Source organism: Candoia aspera, chromosome 1, assembly GCF_035149785.1.
Source record: "Candoia aspera isolate rCanAsp1 chromosome 1, rCanAsp1.hap2, whole genome shotgun sequence".
In the NCBI taxonomy this organism is placed as follows: Eukaryota; Metazoa; Chordata; class Lepidosauria; order Squamata; family Boidae; genus Candoia; species Candoia aspera.
In genome coordinates this window covers 305,112,515-305,135,716 of record NC_086153.1, presented here as the reverse complement: position 1 = coordinate 305,135,716, position 23,202 = coordinate 305,112,515, and the positions used below count along the sequence as shown (strand labels likewise).

At 38.5% G+C, this 23,202-nt stretch overlaps 1 protein-coding gene across 3 annotated transcripts in view; it reads left to right on the top strand.

Annotated features, from left to right (window-relative positions):
* The window catches only part of TTC7B (tetratricopeptide repeat domain 7B), a 124,153-nt gene extending 106,405 nt beyond the window's left edge, over window positions 1-17,748 (top strand). For all 3 annotated transcript variants that reach the window (XM_063290225.1, XM_063290224.1, XM_063290227.1), the window contains one exon: window positions 16,673-17,748. In XM_063290225.1, coding sequence (XP_063146295.1) covers window positions 16,673-16,894 — 222 coding nt within the window. In that variant the 3' untranslated portion in view covers window positions 16,895-17,748. The remainder of the gene's footprint in view (window positions 1-16,672) is intronic.
* Window positions 17,749-23,202: the final 5,454 nt, after the last annotated feature.

The window sequence follows — 23,202 nt, the reverse complement described above, 5'->3', positions numbered from 1 at the left end:
ATTATGTAAGAGTATCTAGAAATTTGTATAGAGCAATTGGCAAGAGTCACAATTATGAATTGCCTGATGATACTGGGAGTGCATCCAGAATCACCACATAAGGCCTTCAGCCAGATATATCTTTGGACCCATGTTCTTTAGAAAAAACACTAAACTCATGCACTGGATCATCCAGTTTCAAACTGCGTAATATAAATATCTCTTGTTTAATATACTAAAGGCACATGCTACAGGAACAATGAAGTCTCCACTCATGACAGGATCACTATGGAGGGTATGTCAACTAGCTACCTTGCACACGTTTGTTTGTTTGTTCGTTTATTAGATTTGTATAGCAGCATAATCTGGGTGACTCACAAACAATAATAAAAACAATACTGTGCATCAAGAGACTTTCAGTTCTGCTGTGGTTGGCCTTGACAAAGGTTATTTTGCCCCCCCCCCGATATTGTTGAGTTTTATCAGTCAATAGCCAATGCAGTCATTGTAGCAGTCCTTGATGGAATTTTCAGAGGAAGGCTTTTGGGAACATAGAAGCTAGCCCCCTTAGCAGAGAGTGTGGTGAAACTAAATGCTATCTCTATGGAGTATAATCTTGAGGCCTCTTACACAAAAAGGCTGGAAATAGAGAAAGAGATGAAAATAAATATCACTCAGTCTGCTGGATCTGCTATTTCAAGGAAAGACAACAGTTGTGTTTCTGAAAACACAAAAAAGCTATGTTTCTCAAAGAAACAGGATTGTTTTTATAAGGAGCAACCAGGTTTGAGGACAGCATAACATACTATGAATGTGGTTGTTCTGTGTAAAGACCTGCAGGGTAATGTAGTTTCCTTAGTCTGTAGAGGAAGATTCCTCTTCCACAAAACTTTCCAAAATAGTTTAGAGCATAAACAGAGAGCAAGGCCCACTCCCTTTTCGCACTGAAGATGTTGCCTAGTCTGCAAGAAAACAACAAAGCTCAGAGAGCACCAAGGACTCCACAGTTCAACCCTGAGCTACAAATATTCGCTTCAATTGGTGCCACAACAAATAAGGAAGACAACAGACTTCTGCACTATGAAACTAGAATATTGTTTCTCCAAGTCCATCAAAACAGCTTTTTTACAAAGCGTAGTCTATCCAATGAAGCAGTGACAATGAAGCAGATTGCTGGGCCCTGAGGACTGAACAGAGTGACTGAGCAAAATACATCTTTATGTGGTATTATGTAATTCTTCCTGTAATTAAGCATCTGGGATAGACAGAGTAGTTATTGAGGTTTGCTAACTTACAGAATGATAATCAGGGCTGAAGAAGGGGCATGAAGCCATTCTTCAACTGCTGTGTAACGTTTTCTGAGGAAAGGCTTAATGACTTTAGCAAACCTCTAGAAAGCAACAAGCAGTTCTTTATCATCTTGTATCTTTCACTTGAGAGCCAGTTTGGTGTAGTGATTAAGGCACCAGGCTAAAAACCAGAAGACCGTGAATTCTAGTCCTGCCTTAGGCATTGAGCCAGCTGGGTGATCTTGGGCCAGTCCCTCTCTTTCAGTCCCAGGAAGAAGGCAATGGCAAACCACTGCCAAAAATCTTGCCAAGAAAACTGCAAGGACTAGTCCAGGTCATCACCAGGAGTCAACATTGACTCAAAGGGACAAAAAAATCTTTCACTTAACAAGTTTCATTCCACAACTGTTGCTTTCCTAATTTATTAAAATGACTGTTAATGTGACTTTCATCCATTGTTTATGTAACCAGTATTTCTGCTGTAGCTACTTTCTTGTATAACATCCAGTAGAATGGCCATACTGCTCTCTGTGATGCATAACATCATCTTTCTCCTACTATTCGACTAAACTTACCCTTTTCAATGAAAACATGCCTTGGGACTGCTGGGCTCCTATCCTCTTAGGATTAGTACGAGGTAGGAGGAGAAGGTATACTGCTTCTGTGGTAATAATTAAAAGTGTTGATTTTAATTGATAATGAATTGAATAAATACAATTAATCTCACTTTGGGCAAAAATAATCAAATGTGTCTTCAAAAGAGCTGGAGACCCTTGCTCTTTTTTCTCTTGCCTGCCCCAGTATTTTTATTGACACAGGGACGCTAGCTCACTCAATAGTTTGTTGCTCTATTTCTCATGTCATGTGCTTGATTTAACAAACACAAATCTGCAAAACATGTTACCAAATGACTTTGTTTACACAAATTCACACATGTACTAAATAAATCAGAAATAAAATTATTTTTCAGTGTCACAACAAAGTAGAGAAATCAGCGCACTGATTTAGATAAAGTCATAGTTTTATTTTACCATAAATATTTGCAGAAAAAAGTTTGGGTTAGGATGCCATATCTTAGACTGACAGATTACTGGTGGTGATGGAAAACAATAGATGTGGGGAGTTAATTTGCCAAGTCAGCAGGGCTCTTTGGAAATGCTGATCAGAGCATGGGAGACTTTATGCAACTGAGAGATCATTTTGCTCTGGTGGTAGCACAGGACTTAATGAATAGTTTTACAGCAACTTTAGATGAAAGGAAGAAATTGATATAATATAAATTGCCCAGAATTTAATGAACCTCACCTCTTGATTGGTTAGGGATATTTGGAAGTTTTTGCCAGGCACGGTCGATGTTTACCACATTTTTTTGAGTTCACTGCCTCTAGTATGTATGAGTTCTGTTGTAAAGAGGCATTGTCATTATCTTCCCCACTTTCCCAATCTCTCTTTCCTAACTGCTTTTATATGTGAAGAGCAAGGATCTCACTAAGATCCAAGTCAGTATCCTTAGCCTGCTGAAAATAATTCAGTATAACTAAACAATTACAACCAGATAGAGTTTATTGTATTGGCTATCCCAGTAATATTCAGAGACACTGGTACCAGACCTAAAGCCTCTTTACTGAGAATAGTATAGTACTCAGTTTCAGTTGTGCATGCCATCCTGTTAAAAATGCAGTACAAATTTGCAGCACTTAGCTTTCATTTCTGGTTATGTTTGTATGTTATTTGTGAATATATAGATGCATAAATCACTCTCAAATCTTTAACATTCTAAAGTAAATGAAGATATAGTTTATCACATTTGCCTGATGAGACTTGGGTTCTCTAAATAATGGATGATTCAGTTCTTATTTTAAATAGCAGTGGTTGAAAGTGAGCAATCTAAAAAGGAGGGGGAGACCATTTGGAGGCACAGTGTGCATTGAAAAAGCCTTAAGATAGTGATAATGTGTTTGCTCTAAACAAAAGCATCATTCTTATTTATGTCTACTATTCCTTTTCTCAACAGAGCTCAAATAATGCCATGAATTTATTATCTTTTCTTCTTTTAATCAAGTGAAAAAGCTACTCCAACAAAATTCCCATTTGTTGGGAAGCAGTATTTTTCTAAAATGGTTCCTGAACCTAAAATGTTGAATGGCAGGCCATGTAACTTACCTTTCCATTTATTGTTTCCATTATATGTTATCTTTGGAAAAGCTTTTTCGCATTGCTTATCAGTTTCATGGTCATTTGAACAGAAGCAATTTTATGCTGATCTCTTCTTGTTTATGAAATAAAAATTGTAATAACAGTAATTAAATAACACTGAAGGTGGGAGAACAAATCATATTGAATTAATTGGATAATTGCCATTCAGAATATGAAGTCCCTCTACTATGATATTATTTCATATCAGCTCAGCTTAAAGGGCCCCTGTTGAGGCTTACCTGATTTCTGTTAAAGATAACAGTTCACTTTTGATGTTTTATAAGGTGTACCTTAAATGTTGCATTTCATATAGCAGTTTGCTGTCTAAAAAGAAGAAACAGATTTAAGAAATCTTAACAAGTTCCACAAAATAAAAAAAAGCTGAATGCAGCGTACTTGCTGCATTATATCAGTACCAATCTCTGCATTCTAGATCGATTTAACTTCCAACATTTTTAATGTTATTCAATTATATACAGTTACTTAATGAAGGAATTTTAGTCAGCTGGCATTAATCAATTACGTAATTACAGTTTCTAAGTCTAGATAGTGATGCTATTTTTAAAATATATAGAGCCAGCCTTGGTGGTATTTTTCAAGATATTTATTGACTTTCATTCTTTTTCTGAACTGTGTTGTTATTACAATTGCAGTATTTGTATAGCCTTGTAAAATCTTCATCCTACATCTTGTGCTAACCTACGGTATGTTATCATCTTTACAACATTATGTGTGAGCCAAAATCCAAACTAGGATGAAATAATTATTTTGTTTAATTCTTCTGATACATACACCTTTACACTCAAATGCAAGATCCTTGGTGACCTTCTGAAGACTGGCAAAGATTTTGATTATATGTTTACAATTAAAGGCAAACCCCAGTATTCTTGAAAGCAAACTTCTATTTATGTAAAAGGACTTCTCCACTTGTAATCAGATCCACTTGGATCTCCCAGCCCTCTGGAGCAAAATTTTAAGGTGCACAGTGGGCTGCTAGGAAAAGGATACTTGTTTGTAGTTTCTACTCTTCAGTAATATACAATTTTAAAAACCACCATTTATTTATTCAATTTATATAGCCACTCACTCATATATGACTCTGGGGGTGTCCTAACACTCAGGAATCACGCTGAGACAAGGAGTAGGTCTCTAGTGTTTATTACTGCTACATAAGACAGAATCCTAACAAACTGAAGAAGCGTGGGAAAAACCCAGACAGATAAACCCCAAAAGTTAAGGCAGGTCTGATCTGTGTCTCTTTGAATGGCTGCTTAACTCCTCAGTACTACACATGCGTTTTCCCCCCTGGATAGAGGCCCCCTCCTGCTCGCCATCAGTACTCGTGACAGGGGGTATGTATTCTATATACCAATAGTGAACTTATATTCAAGTGTAGCATATGTGGCCAAAGCAGGTATATTAGTGGGCATGGTAAATTCCAAGAATGGAGAGCCATTTAGTTGGATGGAGAGCCAGTTTGATCTAGTGGTTAAATCAACAGGTTAGAAACCAGGAGATTGAGGGTTCTAGTCCTGCCTTAGGCATGAAAGCCAGCTGGGTGACCTTGGGCCAGTCACTCTCTTTCAGCCCACGACGTCAGGCTCAGGCGACAAGCAGTTGGTCAGTTCCTGTCGCAACCAACGGATCAACATTCAGGTGATCCAAAAAAGCGGACCCTGCATTTGTGGGAAAAACGCTAGGAAGAAAAAAAAACTTTTATTTTTGGATCCAATCCAGTAACACATATTCTTTCAGCAACTTAAACGAGAAAGGTTGCTAATGCTGATTAAGTTTTTTAAGTGATCTTGAACAAAACTCTAACCCCAGTGAATAAAAATAAAAATACAGGTAGGTCTCAATTAGTGCACTCAGTTAATCCCACAAAATGTTTGCAGCATTCAAATTCGCACTATTCAAAGTGATATTTCTATGGAAAATAGGATAATTGGTTCCAGCTTGACAGAAATAGGCAGTTAAGGTATAAATCACACTAAATCGAAGTAGACAAGCATGTTGGAGTTAGGCACTTTTTGATGCATGAATGGCTGCAGAAGAAATAGCATGATTTATATAAACTTAGAAAAGATAAACATAGTAGCTAATTTTGTTTTTATAGAGCAAATGAGTTGGAGCTATAAATACCCATCAAATAAATTATTGTTTAAGTATTTTTAAGCACTAAGCATTTTGAGCACAAAGTAAGGCAAGCAAGAAGTAGAAGAATAGAATTGTATGACAGAGAAATTACGTTTATGTGGAGACATCATTCCTCTATTTGGAATTACGTCTTCACATAAGACATCATTCCAAATAGACCTAGGAGGATCAACTCCTTTTACATCTGTCACATTTTTGCCTCCATTCTTCCAATCTCAAAGCATGAACATTGTTACTTAAAATGTAGATTGCCATGTAATGAATTAGTTGTAATTGTAGCAATAGCCATCAGCTTGTGGACCATTGATTGTCCACCAATATATTACAAATAGCCTATATATTGTGGAAAATCTCACAAAATATTGATCCTCTCATTCAAAGTCTTAAGATATTGGGGGCATTTTTTATTTAAAAACTTATTTTTTATTAAATGTGGGGATTCTAAGACAGCATTGTAAGGATCACATTTACTATGGCATCCTAGATAAGTTGCTGACCTCAAGCTAATGTGGCAATCCATATGGTGGATAGTTTTCAGTTACATTATTGTGGTCCATCTATTGGAAAAGATTGGGAACAAGCTTGGAATCATTGACTGCTGTAATACTTCAGTGGGCATGGTGAGCAGACCCATATATTTTATCCATTTGTTGGCTAATTCATATATAACTTGAAAGAGTCTATTTTCTTACATAAAAGAAGTGGAAAAGGGAAAAACCTTGCCATCCATTCACCTTGCTTCACTGCATTTGGTTGCATTAAAGTGCTTTCCTAATCCAGGTCATTTGCCATTATTTGAAGTGCAAATCCAGTCATAGAATCTTAGAACTGCGGGCCATTTAAGCCATCAAGTTTAACCCCCTGTTCAGTGCAAGTATCTGAATTAAAGTCACCCAAACAGATGGCTCTCTGGCCTCTGCTGGAATATATCCAATGAAGAGCTTCTCACAGTCTCTACCGTTAATTGGTCTCACTGTTCTTACAGTTAGGAAGCTTTTTCTAATGCTTCAGTTGAAATCTGTCTCCCTGTAATTTAAATCCATTGTTATGCATCTTGCATAGATGAGAAGCAAGTCTTGATCTTGCAGGTGAACTTTTCAGGTATTTGAAGTACTGTCAGTTTCCCAAAGCTAAATCTTCCAGATTCCTTCATCTCCTTCGTAGGAGTTTCAAGTATCCTGCTCATCCTTATTGCACTTCTTTGCACCTTTTCCAGGTGGGTTGCACTGAGGGTGAGTGACTGGCCCAAAGTCACCTAGCTGGTTTCATGCCTAAGAGGCCTAGAATGCGGTGTCTTCTGGTTTCTTTTTCTTAATTATTATTAAACTAGAAATTCCTGTCCTCTATCTGTATGTTTCATTTTCCTTTTCTGCATGAAAAGCTTTGCAGTTCTCTGTTAACTGATACCAAACTTCAAAAGAATGGAAGGAAAATAACTTCCGTTTAATATGAATTTCTTCTAAATATGCCACCTATCTTTCATGAAATCAATGCATTTGCTGACAAGAGAGATTTTTTTCAGCCAATATTTTACAGAACTTGCACTTTCATGAACTCTAGAAATATTTTTCAGAAATGCTACTGTATACAGTATGACATTTCTGTAACTAATATGTGTCTACAGTGAATTATGAGATACAAACATTTGGTCTTACCTGAGAAGATACATTTAAAAATTATCTCAAAGTAGAATTGGCCAAGGTAAGCTTAATTGATAGAGTAGGTACAACATTAATAACAAATCCACATATGTATCTTTATCTTGTAGCTTTACTGACAAAGTTATGTGTGGCCTAGTTCACATGTAGTATTTAAAATTAATGTGTTTTACTTGCTTTTGCCTTAGGGCAGTATATTAGCTCATCTACTGCAGCTTAATGTTATATGTAGTCCAGATCACTATGTTTATTCAGCAGATGATAGTTTTAAAAATCTTGGGTTTGCTCAATATGCAAACCCAAAATTTATCTAAACTTTTGGGTCTCCTATGTATATTTCAAGTTTGAGTATCCCAACTCAGAATAACCACAACTGTCCCAAAAATAAGATATGGCCAAGCAAAACAAATTAATATAAGCAAAAGAATATTTTCTGAATCCACTGAAGCCATTAGCACACATAAACTTGCCAGATACTCAGATGAACATACATTCCCACATGCTGTTACACATAAATACACACACACTGAATCTTGCCCTTACTATTCAAAATAGCTCAATTTCTGTCATTAACTTACTTTTCTCAGACAAGTTACAAAAGCATTGCATCAGTCAGAATCTTGAGACAGACATGCAAAAACCTTTTATAAATCTAGAATTTCCTTCTATGGCCTAGTAGCTAGGTGAACTAATTAGCCATTTCTTTGAGGACTTTCAGCAATGGCAGCAGCCAATTGGTTCAGCTTGCTGCTAGACCAGGGAAGAAAACTCTGGCTTAAAGTGGCCCATGTGGCTACAATTGTTAGTCTTGTACTTTGCCTGGAGAATGGAAGGGATAAAAGCCTTGAAGGTGTAATATATGGAGTCCACATAAGCTTAATTGAACACCTGGACTTTAAATGTTGACATTTGGTTTCTGTTTTCTACTTCTGATAATTGCAGAGATGCATTTTAAAGCATATATGAATCAGTCCTCATGCAGCTGAGCTGTGTAGGTGGAAGTAAGCTACATTGAGAGAAGTGTTATGATTTGAACAGAAATAGAACTTAGGTCAATAAGCAAATAGGTCTTCTGTTCTTTTAGCATAGGAACATAAAGATAAATCAGCAAAGCCAATTACATGTAGATATCATTTTTATTACAGCACAACCTCTTTGAACTGTGATTTATAAGCATCCCCAAGTATAAAAACCAGTTTGCAGCTTAGCGTGATGGGGCTGCTGAGGATAGAAATGCACTCTTTGGAATCATGGATCTTGAATGAAAGGTTTCATAAGGATAGAAATTAATGGAATTTTGTCACTAAATGGGATTACTTTCAGAACTAAACCTGAAGATTTCAATTTCCAGACCCTATAGATATCCATAGATGTGATTAACACAGAGTAGTACAGTCACATCCTGACCTTCACAAGATCAGCCATTTCAGCCGCAGTACTTAATCAGATGAGCAATCAAAGAAAGCAACTACCATCATTTTCCAGCTGAAAAAAAAGGAAAAGCAGAGAAAAAGAAGCAGTGAGTAAGCAAATGGTACCTATTCCTTAAAGGTGTAGCTTTCATTTCATCCTGCCCCTCTCTCTTGTTCACTGGATGGTGTGGATGATTGGATAAGTTGGTCCTAATCTCTATCAAAGTCTGTTTGCAGAGATGTTACAAGAGAAGGTAAACCAGCAGAGGTATTTGCTGATAGATCCTTTCCACATAAGTGGGTTATAATGGCAGCAGAATGCTTTCTTAACCTCAGAGTTGTGCACTATATGCACAGCATAGTTCTCAAACTATTAAAAATGAAATTTAGTCTTCTCTTGATGTTTTCTTTAATTTGAAAAAAAGCTACAATTGATCCCTTTTGTGGAACCATCACATATTCTGTCATTTGGAAATATTCCTTTTTTATTGTAAGGTAGTCCCTCTGTAATGTCAGGATTAATCAGTGTTTTCTGCAACCTATTCTCCACAGCTCTGTTCCCAGTCATCTCACTTCCATCCCCCATGGAATTCATTCATTCAAGGATCCTAGTTCCCTTCACTCTTGCCCTCAATCCATTTTAAGATTAGGTATGGAAGAGTCAGTTTACTATTTCGGGGGGACATGTCATCATGATGTCACCTCCATCTCATCTATTTCTTCTTTTATATATATTAAGAACTTTATTCAATTTCAACATATATAGTTACAATACGAACTATAAATTTGTTAATGAAACTACTCAGTTTGAAATGGAACTCTGCACAAATGATGAATATGTTATTACTAAGATGTATAAGATGTTGTTATGAATGAATCTGGAAGATGAACAAGTCAAGGAATGTATGATTAAATGGGCTAAGAACTTTGGATGTGATATTATGCTGGAGCAATGGGAAAATATGTGGACCAAAGGTTTGAAATTTAACTAAACTAATGGACTTGGCCCAAATGGCGAAGCTAACAGTTTTAATAAGAGAGAATACCATCTCCAGATTCATCGCCACTTGGCAACCTCCATCTCATCTTCTGTGGGCTACTAAAACAGCCTAAAGCCATCTTTCTTGTTCTGATTTGAAAGTGGCACTTTCCTTCTTCCAAGAAGGCATGAAGGTGACACATTCAGGAACAGCAATCTTCTTAACTCCATCCCATATTTATTAAGAGGCACTTTGCCTGCACCCCTCACGAGGAAAATTGGTTTCAGAAGGGAAAAAGGAAAGAAAATTCCAGATGTACAACAGCAATGAAAGCTCTCTGGTTTGAGATTTTTGGCTTTGTATATCCAATGAGCACATCCAATTACTTGGGCAGGGTCTTTTTTAAGGGACGAATTCTAATTTGATGCCAACCTGCAGTAATCTGGACAATCTTTAGATGGTAGTATCTGTGAAATTGTTTCGTAGGACTACTTATCTCCCAGGAAGAAGTGTAAGGTAAATGCTAAAAATTAAGGCTAAATAAATAATGAATATCAAGGCTTTAGCCTCCAAGTTCACTCCACCCCACCATGCATTCAGCAGAGTGATTGGTGGCTGTTTTCCCCCTGACTGGTGACACTTGTTAGGAGAAGAAAGGATGGCAGAGAATCCACCAATTTCTGACTTGAAACTACCCCACATTAAATGAGGTCAGCAACGCTGTCTGGCTTTATTGCTGAGGCACAGTACAGGTGATCCTGTGGGTGCAGTATAATTTATGTTGCTCTCTCCTGTCTCAGTTATGACAGAAAGCACATCTTCAAGTTACCAGCAATCAAAATCCAGATGACCACTAGATGAAAGCAAAGAGATACAGAAATTTTTGTAGCCCAGATTTGGATGGTATAATCTTGATTAATTTGCTTAATTCCTTGTACTTCATCTTCTCTCCTAGTCTTTTTAGGTTCAACTGCTTTTGGTTTAAGAAGGAAAGATTGGGAAGCCATCTTCTATTATAGTACAAGAGGTTTGTTTACTTCCCCTGCAGGGATTATGATATAATAGCATGCTAAAAGACCGGTACATCTGAAAGATGGATGAATAGGATGGATGATACCCCTCATCTTTTCTGCTTCTATTCTGTTTTAACAACAAACCCCCCCCCCAAAAAGATAGATAGTGGCAAAAGAAGGGGTAGCCTGGAGAGAGTGGGTAAAATGGATGAGATGTCAATAATTATAAAGACAGATCATTCTTAAAGCATTTGCACTTTACAATGGTGTAGCCTGGGCTAGGTAGCAATTGAAGACTTTTATGATGAAATCTTAAAATGATTGACGATATAGTGCCAGATGATGGGCCCTTCAGGTCGGATGGCACTCAACTTGCTACTGAGGAAGAGCTGCGGATCTTTCAGAGTACTAATGGTGTTTATGACGTGGCTAAATTAAAGCCTTCAGGATGTCTAGTTGCTGATGTTGCCATACAGGAAAAGAAAATCTGAAGCTGCAAAGATAGAATTATAGTAGGAAGGTGGAACTAAGAAGCATGAACACAGGAACTCTCAACACAGTGAAAGATGAAATGAAACAACTACAAATTGACATCTTAGGTATCAGCAAATTTGAGATGGACTGGGTTGGGACACTTGCAGTCAGAATATCACACTGTTTATTACTCAGGACATGAAAAACAAGAAACAGTGTTGCTTTTATAGTTAGGAAGGGTAAGCAAGAACAGTACTTGACTACAGTGCAATCAATGACTGATTAATATCAATTAGACTTCGTGGACAACCCTTTAATATGACAGTCATTCAAGTTTATCCTCCAACCACGATGCAGAAGAGGAGGTTGACGATTTCTGTGTCAAGTTCAATTTGAAATTGACAGAACATGCAGGCAAGGTGTGCTGCTTGTGATTGGAGATTGGAATGCCAAAGTTAGAAACATGGAAGAGGACAGTATAGTTGGATTGTGTGGCTTAGGAAACCAAAATGAAGCAGGAGATCAATTTATCAATTTCTGCCACTCCAATGATTTCTCCACTGTCTTCAAACAATTAAAATGATGCCTCTATACATGGACATCACCAGATGGAGTATATAGAAATCAAATTGACTATATTATTGCTAAAAAGAGTCAGAGAAGCTCAATTACAGCATCAAAGACGTGGCCAGGTGTTGAGTGTGGAACATATCATGAACTACTCATGTGCAATCTCCAACTTAAGCTAAAGAAGAAGAAGAAAGCTAGTTAGTTTCCACAATATGATCTCGAACATATGCCCACCATTTTCAAGGAGAACATCAGGAATCACTTTGAAGTTCTGAACCTCATTGATAGAGAATGGGGGTGCTGGGTCAGTCGGAACTTCGAGGACCGATCGTAACTACCACTCGCTCAGCACTGTCATAACTTTGGACGCTCACTGAACGAGTGGTTGTTAACTGAGGACTACCTGTACTGCATAACTATTTTATTATTACACGAAATGTCCATAATTTTTAAATTATACTTGAAGAGTGATTCTTGCCACCTTGATAAATTATTGAAAATTCAGCTTCATAGAATTTTGTAGAAATTATAATTGCATTTAGCCAGACGTGTGGTTACACCCTGACCTCAGATTTCACTTAACCAAGGATTGGGTAGAAGTCTTAGAATGACACTTTGTGTCAACATCTCATCTCCATGCATTCTGTTTGCTAATTCCTGAATAGGGCTTTCAGGTCTTTCTAAACTGATCATAGATGATAACTTGATTTGAAACAAATAGGAACTCAGTTGATTTACATACTTAAGATATATAGGGTATCTGAAGCATGATAGAGTGACTTTATTTCAAGTTACAGATAGATTTCTGAAGTAGATCTTCATTCTTCTTCAAGTAGTCACTTTTATCCTAGGACGAATGTCCAGAATTGTCTTGATTTATGTCTCACATTCATTATTCTTTTGGAGCAGGAGAAAGTTCAGTAAGCAGCAACATCAAGGTTGACATTCTAAAACTCACGTTACCAAGCTGAAGAGCATTTTCCCTTAGAAACAAATGTTGCTCCTTACTAATAAAGGAACAGCACTACCTTGGAGATTTGTTGGGGGGAAGTGCAGGGAGTTAACATGAGAGGAATGGAAAATTAACCATCTCATGGGTTTACACGGCTGAACGTATGCAGTGGACTAGAGGCTGCATTGCAGAGTAAAAAGGCAAGAATAGGCATGCCAAGCAAACAGAAGAGCATAGTGGACACATATGTTGCGGACAAACAACATTCTGTCCGCTTCAGTGGATTCAATGAACAATAGAGCTATATATAATTGTGGCTTGACTGGAGCGGCTCTTGGCTATCATGCTTTCAGGCAAAGGTTGCTGCGCTTACTTGCAGCTCAGCAAACAGCTATTCAGCAGGGCTTGCAGAGGGCTCTTGTGTTGGGAAGGAGCTTCCCCCCTCCCCATTTGTCCAGCAGCCCACCAAAGAGCTGGCTGGCTGTTTACCAGGGGGAGTCTGCTGCTGTGCAGGGGAATAACTGTACCTAGGAGCTGGTTTGGCAAGCAGCAAGGGAGCTCAGTTTTGAATTGTGAAGGGATAGCTGGAGGGGAAAGGATTACTTTTCTGCCCAGATCCAGACAGTACAGGATGTGTACTGTCAATGAGCCAGAAAGTAGCCTGCCCCTGCTTTAAAAGTTTGATGTGGAGATCCTTGCCTTTAGGAGACATAGAAGTGAATCCTTTAAAGTTATGGTTTATGTGAATATATGTCCTCCTATTAATGCCTCCATGTGAATTAGTATTTGGAGGTGAGGGGTATATATTTCTACCCTAAAACTCCTTAAAGTTTTCCAAGTACAGCTTTGTATTTGTGACCATAAGTGATATGCAAAATTGAAAACATTAGAAGTGTAGTTCAGGATCATGACGTAAACATAAATATATGGGATTAAAATGAGATTCTCGAAGATTATAAATCAACCATTCCTAACCTCCAATTAATTATTAAGGATTGTTAGTCAAAAGAATACAACATTTCATTATTTTGAATCACCTTGTGAGTTAGTTTTAGCAGGAAATGTTTATATTTTAAAACCTTTTTTGGATGAATGGTCAATCAATTATAAGAGGAAAGTGTCTGGAATTTTAAAAATAATTTTAATTTAGTTTGCCTTTCCAGCAACCTCAGTGGAATTTTAAAATCTATACGTATATATGCATGTGCTGGTGGTACTGGTGCAATTGGAGTATCCAATTTGTGATACATAATTGACTAAGTGGGAACAGTTTTATCTATTTATCAATCTTAAATCTTGTTATGAATATGAAAATGTGTTGACTTGTGGATCTGATCTAGGGTAGCTCAAGAATTCATGGCTGCCATAACAGTCATGAACTTCTAAGTCATCATGGCCATAACTCACAGCAGGAGCCACTCATTAGATCTAGTTTTTGCTAATCTGAGGGTGGGGGACACTTAATATTATAAGTTTTTATAGCCAGATCACTATTAGGTTACCTTCTGGCTCACAGCCACTACCAGCATCCATTAACATGGTCTGCCCCAGGTGACTCATGGATCCAGCTAGTTTCCCAATGATCTGACAGGTATTGGATGCCTAGCTGAGCTCTGGGATACAATTGTGACAAAAATGGTTGACAGGATTGTTTCCAAGTGGCCTGTCCTGGTGCACCGGCCCAGGGGTGCTCCTTGATTTATTGAGGATCTGTGGGAGCTGAAACACTTGAGAAGATGTCTGGAGTGACACTGACAAAAAATGAAGAGTAAAATGACCAGACACAGGTGTAAACTCAACATCAAGCCTACACTGTGGCAGTATGAGCAGCAAAGCATTAATACTTCTTCGCACCTACTGCATCTGTGGAATGCCAGCCAACACTTTATTTAACATTATTTGCTCCTTTTTGTGAATTGTGGGACCAGAATATCCCACAACTGACCATTGTGGCCAATTTGCCAAGCATTTTGAGGTCAAAGTTGCTCATATTTGCTCAGAGTTTAACAGAGTCTAATGAGATGATAGAGGTAATGTCACACAAGATCACCTGGGTCACTTTCAAGCCTTTGACACCTGAGGAAGTGTGCAAGGACCACAGCAATTTCTACATTAGAACCATGTCCCATCCCTATTTTTTAAAGAGCAGACTTGAGCTTATAGTGGTTTTACAGTTGAAATCCAAAATATCTTGAGGACCCTAGCTTCTCCATCCCTGTAATAGACTGTAGCACAGATCAACTACCTTTTGATCACCAGGAGCTGCACTTAACATTTGGAAGGGGTGAGGACTATATTGTGTGAGACACAGACGTAAAATAGTCAGTTAATCAATTTCATGTTTTCCCTGGACTTGGGGGATAGTTTGAGATTTTCCTTTGTTGTATAAAAACCTATGTAAAGCTTGTTTTAGACTTACATAACAGCCTGCAAGTTTCCTACACAGTAGAAAGAAATTGTGCCAATATTTAGTGCTCAGGATCAGAGGTATACAGGTTGAACCAAGACAAATGAATTTCTGCTCCTGCAATGGAGCTTTCTATCTCCCATTACATTCCATTGCACACAGAGTTCAAGAGATCCATTACATCCTGCTTGATGTAAAAAATGAGGCATGATTGTGAATGGGATATACTGCAGCATTCCTGCAAGATTTCAGTCAGATGAAGAAAACCCATATGATCTAATTCGATCATGTGATTGCCTTATTCACACAGTTTACAGGCACATTGGGATACAACATGGATTAATGACTCCCACCCAAGTATGGTAATGTGTGAAGAATACTTTTCTACTGTGACCTTGTGACTGTTTCATAACTGCCAGCCTATAATGTACATAATGTCCAGTTTCATAAATTCATCCTATAGAAATACTTTATTTTGGCTTGTCATGATTTCCTACTGCTTCTAGACATCATTCCCCCAAGGCAAGATTAGTCCCAACCCTATTGGCATTTAGGAAATCCCTCAAAACATGGTTCTTCTGACAGACTTGGGGATACCAGGGGAATAGGGACCCCACAAAACGGTTACACTGTGTGTAGGATGCTGGTCCATTTCCCACAGTCTTATTTATATTTGTGCTTAAATTGTTTTTAATTGTTTTATATTGTTTTAATTTATTTTAATTGTATGCTGCTTAGGGTCACGTTTGTGAGATGGGTGGATATATAAATTTGATAGATAAACAAATAAGTCTTTACAAAAATAGTTCTTTTATTTTCTTTAAACCAGAAACACCCAACAGGAAGATTCTGTTACTGTAACCTTACAATAAAGGTGGTGTTAGTACTCATGGTTTTGGTTTCTTGTCTAGAGTACCTTGAAGGGCTGATATCAGTCTTGCAAGTCTGAAAGCCCTTCTCCCCTCCCCTGCCTTTACTTTCCCGAGAACTAGGGAGGGTCCCATCCGAGATGCTTTCCCTGTCCCCTTTCCTTTTGTGGGCTGAGATATCTCTTGTCTGACCGTTTTCTAGGCCGCGGCTCCTCCTCCTCCTGTCTTCCAAGGTTATTCTCATAGCCTATTACAATATGTGTGGGTAGCTGGGACAGAAAAGATTCTGTGAGTTACTAACTTCACTTGTTTGCAAAGCTGTTGGGGAATATATGTGGCACTCCAAAAGACAGCTGTTTCTCTTATCACTTTGCCTGAAACTCCTGATCCACTAGAGATCTTGAAATGTCGTAACAGAAAGCCCATTAAATTGTTGGAAATGTTCCTTTTGGACTATATAGTGCTATTAACAGTATGCTTAAATATAGAATATAATCAGTAAATATTTCAAGAGAGCATGAAATACATCAAAAATTTGAAATGAGTTGCTATGCTGGAGGGGACCAGGTTGGGAATGGTTGTCCTCCTCTGTTATCTAGCCTTATTGCCATGGACTTACCAGTTGTACTCGGCACAGTTATACTGTTCTTTTTCTTACTAGCATTTGATTGCGGTTATCTCCATTTTTTTATGCTACTCCCTTTTGCTCCCTCTAGGCTCTAATTCTTCATCAGCTTGGCCGGTATAGCTTGGCTGAGAAGATCCTTCGGGATGCTGTCCAGGTGAACTCAACAGCCCACGAGGTTTGGAATGGCCTCGGAGTGGTTCTGCAAGCTCAGGGTAACGATGATGCAGCAACGGAATGTTTCCTGACGGCACTGGAGCTTGAAGCCAGTAGCCCTATTGTCCCTTTCACCATCATCCCTCGAATCCTTTGAAAGGCAAACTGTTCATCCTGCTTCAGCTGAACTTGAGAATGTGAGGATGCCTACAAGCTAATCTTTCCTTCTGACTCCAAGGGGCAGCTCTTCAGCCTGAGAGGTAACACATAAAGATTCAGGTAACCTGCTCATTTCTGTTGGGTGTCCAACACAGGGAAACAATATAGGATCTTAAAATCAGTGAAGAAAAATTGGAAAAGAGAAGGGAAACAAACGCACATGTACACATTAAGCCACCACTTGTGTATCGTCTACATTTTTTGCCACATAGTCATTTCAAAGCCTGATGCTTATTGTTCAAATGGATATTGTGCCATATTTTGTTAGGTGACATCAGAGTGTTATGTAAAAACTCTAAATAGAATCAGTGATAGATAATAGATTCAAGTTAAAATTCAGTGGCAGAGCAAGCCTATTTTTAACCAAGCCTGTCAAAGACCTGTTCTCTTCATGGCTTTCAACCTCTCTGGAGCTCAGAATCAAAATGTGAAATTTGCTGTGTTCCATCTTCTATGGTAGTCCAGCCCAGCAAATCAGCTGAAAGGTTTATGTTTTGAGTTGTTAATAGCAGTGATGTGTAGCTAATTGTTATTCTTTGTATTTAGAAGAAAGGTTGTGTACCAGAATATTTATATTTTACCAGCATATGCCTGTTGAAACAGAAAAGAAATGAAAATATTAGTTATTTAAGTTTAACTTTTTTATGTGAATCCAGAGTTTATTTATCAATGGAAATATGTAAAAAAGATGCTAAAAATAGAATATTTACCAACATTCCTTATGAAGTATACACCACCTTGGCTCAATGGAAAGATTATGTTAATAATAAAATGATTTTTGAATGCATACAATGCTTGTCATGTTTATTTGATAATTGGATGAAAATCATTAGAACTGACTCATGACCCAGCCAAATTAGGTGCTAGCTAATCTGACATTTGTGATTTAAGAAATACCAAGATGCTCAGAAGGGCGACCCAGTTGAACTACTATTGAGCATAATTGTATTAAATAATAATACATTATATATTTAGTATTCATTAATGCTGCTGCTTTAATTAATTAAATTATTAAAGCAGAATATCTTTAAAAATACTCTTAAAGCAGTAGCACTTTATTCAGTCATGGAAGTCTGAAAAAATGTCCATACTTTAATGAATAACAGTTGTGCTGTGCCAAAGCCACATCTTCTGAATTATTTTTATTCATTCATTCATTTATATTTATTTTCTATCCCGCCTTTATTATTTTTATAAATAACTCAAGGCGGTGAACATACCTAATACTCCTTCCTCCTCCTATTTTCCCCACAACAACAACCCTGTGAGATGGGTTGGGCTGAGAGAGAGCGACTGGCCCAAGGTCACCCAGCCAGCTTTCATGCCTACGGCAGGACTAGAACTCACAGACTCCTGGTTTCTAGCCTGTTGCCTTAACCACTAGACCAAACTGGCTATATGTGCACAGCTGTAATATACAGTATTAAAACACTCACATTTCTAATATTCATTAGATGTTTACTTATTAATTTACTTACTAACTATATTTATTATTACTATATAATGTGTATACCTATATAATGTGTATACCTAGTATACATTTCCCATGCTTTTGGGGGAATTTATCTTGTATCAGCAATATTAGCTGGAGTTCTCTCACTGCCTGAAATTTATTTGTTTGTTTGCATTTATATCCTGCCATAATCCAGATCCTCCTTTACCAATTAAGACTGCCATTGGTGCACCAGCCAAAGCTGGGCAAAGAACCTTCTAGTTTCGGCTTCTATGTGCTGCTTGAACAGGAGCCATGAGTCCAGAAGGTCTCCCAAAGCATGAATCTGCTGCTTTACAGCTAATGCAAGCCCATGCAGAGTAATGCATTGCTAGAGAACCATATGAACTGTTCCCTAGCAATGCTCATATAATGAACAAACAGCAACTCCATACTTCTTGAGTCAACTTCAGCCTGTTCTCTCCCATTCGGACCCTTACAGCCTCCAGGCACCGGGATAAGACATCAGCAGCATCCCCCTACAACCTAGAGTGGTGATGTGCATCTGGGTATCATCAGCCTACTAATGATATTGCATCCCAAACTGTTGAGCAGGGAGGAGAGGACAGCCCCATGGGACCCCATAGGTCGGGGGTCACTAAGCCAAACTCTCATCCTTCACCAGAGACTGAATTTTCCCTCTCAGGAAGAGCGGAACTATAAAACAGCATCCCCAATTCCCAACCCCTGCAAGCAGCACAATAAGATACAAGGTCAGTGGTATCAAAAGCTGTCAGGAGGTCCAAAAGAGTAAGGAGAGTGCATTACCCTCTCCAGGTCCTGACATAGATAATCCATTAAGGTGATTAAAGCTATCTCAGTCTCATACATGGGCCTGATCCCTGGCTGAAAAGGGTCAAGAATAATCCACCTCTAGAGTGCTGCATAGCTGGTTGGCCACCACCAGGTCAAAGATGTTCCCCAGAAAGGAAGGTTGGATGCCAGCTAATAGTTATATAAGACCCACAGATCCAGGGATGGCTTCTTCAGAAGGGGGGCGCACCACAACTTCTTTCAAGATTGCAGGCAACTCCCCTTCCCATAGCAAGGGGTTGATATATCAGAATGGATTCTTGGAGCCAACTGCTGTGCTATTATTAGTAATGCAGGCATGTAGACACATGTTTTAGTATCACATAGCACAATCCTATGCATAGTTACTTCTTTTAAAAGGCCATTATGTTGGCAAATACTTCCAGACAGAGAATTGCAACCTAAAAAGCCATTTGAAAGAGATTGTAGGCCTCCACCTCTGTGGGAGTAGAAGTCAGTTCAGTATGATTTCTTTCTGTATGTCCTTATCCTAAAATGCAGGGCAGATATTTGATTTGGGAAAAAGGACAGATCCATCATTAAATCAGAGGTTCCTTGGTGCTAACATTCTGGTTCAATCTGTCAGAGTCCTCTAAATAAATGACCAACCAGTTCTTGATCATACTTTTCTTCTGAATAATTCTCTCATTAGCTCAACTAATGTACTGTAAAGAACTGAACAACCCAGGCACAACTTTGTAACTTTGCCCTTATAGTAACAGTTCCCAGGAATATTGCAGGTGTCCCACAAAGTGGACGCCAACACTTTTGAAAACGCCCTGAATTGTGTTGAAACATTGGTGTTCTCCTTGAAAAACATCCAATATTTTCCTGTTTTCACTTGAAATCATCTGAGATACTGACAGTCTCAGAAGATTTTAGTCATTATTAACTATATTTTTAAAATCATTTTTTAAAAATGTGCAGATCTGAAGAGACTATCTTGGGGAGGGGACAAGTAACATTCCACTTATGGGCACCATGTTGCTAATTCCAGGTTACGTGATACTCTGCAAAAGCTTTTGAAGATGTTATAGTGGTCCTTCAAGCAAAATAATGGCCCTTCTTTTCTAAGAGGAGGGCAGCTGCTCCTATTAACATACAGGTAGTCTTCACTTAGTGACTACAATTGGGACCAAGTCTGTTGCTAAGCAACATGGTCACTAAGCAAAACATCACGACCACCACACACGACATCACTCCCACTGGTTGTTAAGTGAGTCACTGTGGTTTGTTGAGAGACATCACATGACTTGCAGTTTCACTGCTGGCTTCTCCATTGACTCTGCTTGTTGGGAGCTGGCTGTGAAGGTGGCAAATGACAATCACATGACTGCGGAATGCTGCAATGGTTGTAAACATCTGCTGGTTGAAAAGCACCTGTATCTCAATCATGATCACAGGGACGTTGTGATGGTCATAAATGCGAGGACTGGTTGTAAAGTTATCTTCGACACCATTGTAACTTCGAACTGTCACTAAACAGGGCAGTCATTAAGTAAGGTCTACCTATATTGCCCAGATGAAAGTCAGGTGTGCAATAAACATTGGTTTGTAGTTAGTAATCCTGAGAATTGACAGCCTGGGGACTTTGGGGCTGGGCTCTCTATTTGACAGAGTAATAAGGGGCATATTTGTCATGTCTACTGGATTACTGTAAATGTGATTTTATTCATGCCAAGGACAGAAGAGTGTTAATTTTGAAAGAACCCTGACAGAGTGCACCATATCTGATTGTAGTCATTTGACACTTCTGGCTACTATCAAGGCAGTGTTAGAATGATTTGCTCCTAGTCATTACTTTTAAGATTTATTTATGCTGTAAGAAGCCCTAAAGCAAAACTTTCTCTTAAACCTGCCAAAGTTATTTTGAGCAGTATAAACATCTTGATTATTCTTCTACTAACAATGGCTTTTACAACTTGCTTTTTTTCCTGAAGCAATTTCTTTTCTTATTTTTAACCCATCTTGTATAGAGATAATATATTGTCTTTTTCGCAGCCTTTTACAGTAATATTGTTTATATTTCCAATTTCCCCAAAATGTAAAGTTCTCTGAGCAGATTACGAAAGTACTTAAAACAAAAGGTTTATAAAATCTTTTTAAAAACCCAATAAAATATTTTTTAAAACACAATCACTCAATAGCACAGGAAATATTTTGAGGCATGATGCACTTTATTAACTTTTATTTTAACTGAGTAGTTTGATGATGACAGTGCTATTTATTGCTATTCCTTTCCTAACGTTACCCCGTATGGAGAAAGGGGAAGGGTGGGTCTTGCTGCATTTTTTAAATAGAAAGGTTTTCTTCCCAATATCACAGTGAAAATATCAAAAGTCAAGGAACAGGATCAGCTGGCTACACAGTTTGATGAAGCCAAGCTACTTTTACCCATTGGCCAAAGATTTCTGAGTCTTAGATTAATACTTCAGTTGGACATAGCTGTCATTGTTCCTTTCCCTGTTTGCTATGTCCTGTCATTGCTTCTTTATGGATAAAGGTGTCATCACCCATAAAGAGTCTCCTGAGTCTAGGGAGAGAGAAGGACTGCCTGCCCAGATCCGTAAGGGCAAAACGGAGACTTCGTAAAGAGGAGGCTGAGAGCCTCATGCATTGGGGAAGGTAAGTGGTAAGAAAGAAGGGAATGAAATCAGGTACTTGAAAGCCACCAATAAAAGCAGAAATTGGCTGGAATTCTAGCCCTTCTCCTCTAGTGATGCCATGATGAACACCCTGCAGCATTTCGTCACTAAAATATGTAAAAGTGCTTCATATAAAAAATATGCAATGGAAATAGCCTGCTTTGGGGATGAGCGGAGAGACTGAGAACCATATTTCTTTGCAGAATGTAAACTCTTTTCGTCAACTAGCATCCTTAAACATACTCTACTCCTTTAAATTAGTGCCTATTGAGTACCTGTGCATAAATACACTTCATTATTGCAGGTATAGGCCAATATAAACTTAATAAATTGAAGCTCAAGGAATAATTTTGCACAAAATGTTTGATCTCCAGTCCATGGAGATTTTTTTTTTCATGTCAGAAGCACCTACCAAGGTGCTTCTGTATTAAAAGGATTTGCTGGTGACATCACTGTTGCCCGGGGCGGCTCCTTTCATGTCCCTGTTATTTTCCTACCGAAGTGGTACCTATTTATCTACTTGCATTTGCATGTTTTCAAACTGCTAGGTTAGCAGGAGCTGGGACAAGTTGACAGGAGCTCATTCCATCACGTGGGCTTGTGCTCTCGGGTTTTGAACTGCCGAGCTGCCAACGTTAATGATCCTCTCACTCAGCATCTTAACCACTGAACCACCGCGGCCCTCCAGTCCATTGCAACTGAACTTCTGACTGAAGAAGCCACAGGCTAGATTGGAAGCTCTTTGATCAGGTGTTTCTTTGGCAATTGTTCGGTGCCTTCCTAATTAGTGGAATGTGTGTTATGTGGGTGTTAAAGCAGGAACTTGGTTGTGCTCAAGTGAGGAGGGGAGGAGGAAGAGGCCAGTGAGCCAGTAAGGCAGAAGCTGGCAGCAGTCATGGAGGCCTCATTGTGTTGTCCTGTGGAGTATATCTTACCACGTTTGTTTATGCCATATACAGATGTCAGCTTAGGAGCACAGCATGGAAGTTCATATGAGAGAGAAATGCTTTTACTCTCACAAATACATTTAATGCAAAGGAAACCAATGGAAGGGTCTTTGGATTAATATCACGTGCATTAGGGCCTCCATGAAAACATGTATGTATTGTTAAATACTTCCTTGGAGATTTGTTCCGCCATTAGATGTCAGGAAGCAGAGAATCGCCAAAATCTGCTTTTTGTTAGTTGAAGGCCTGACTTTGGGACCTCTGCTTCTCAGAGGCTCTTATTGAACAGGTTTTCAAAAAGGGATACCAGACTACATTTTGTGCCTCCTGGTTCTTTGCTACAAACAAC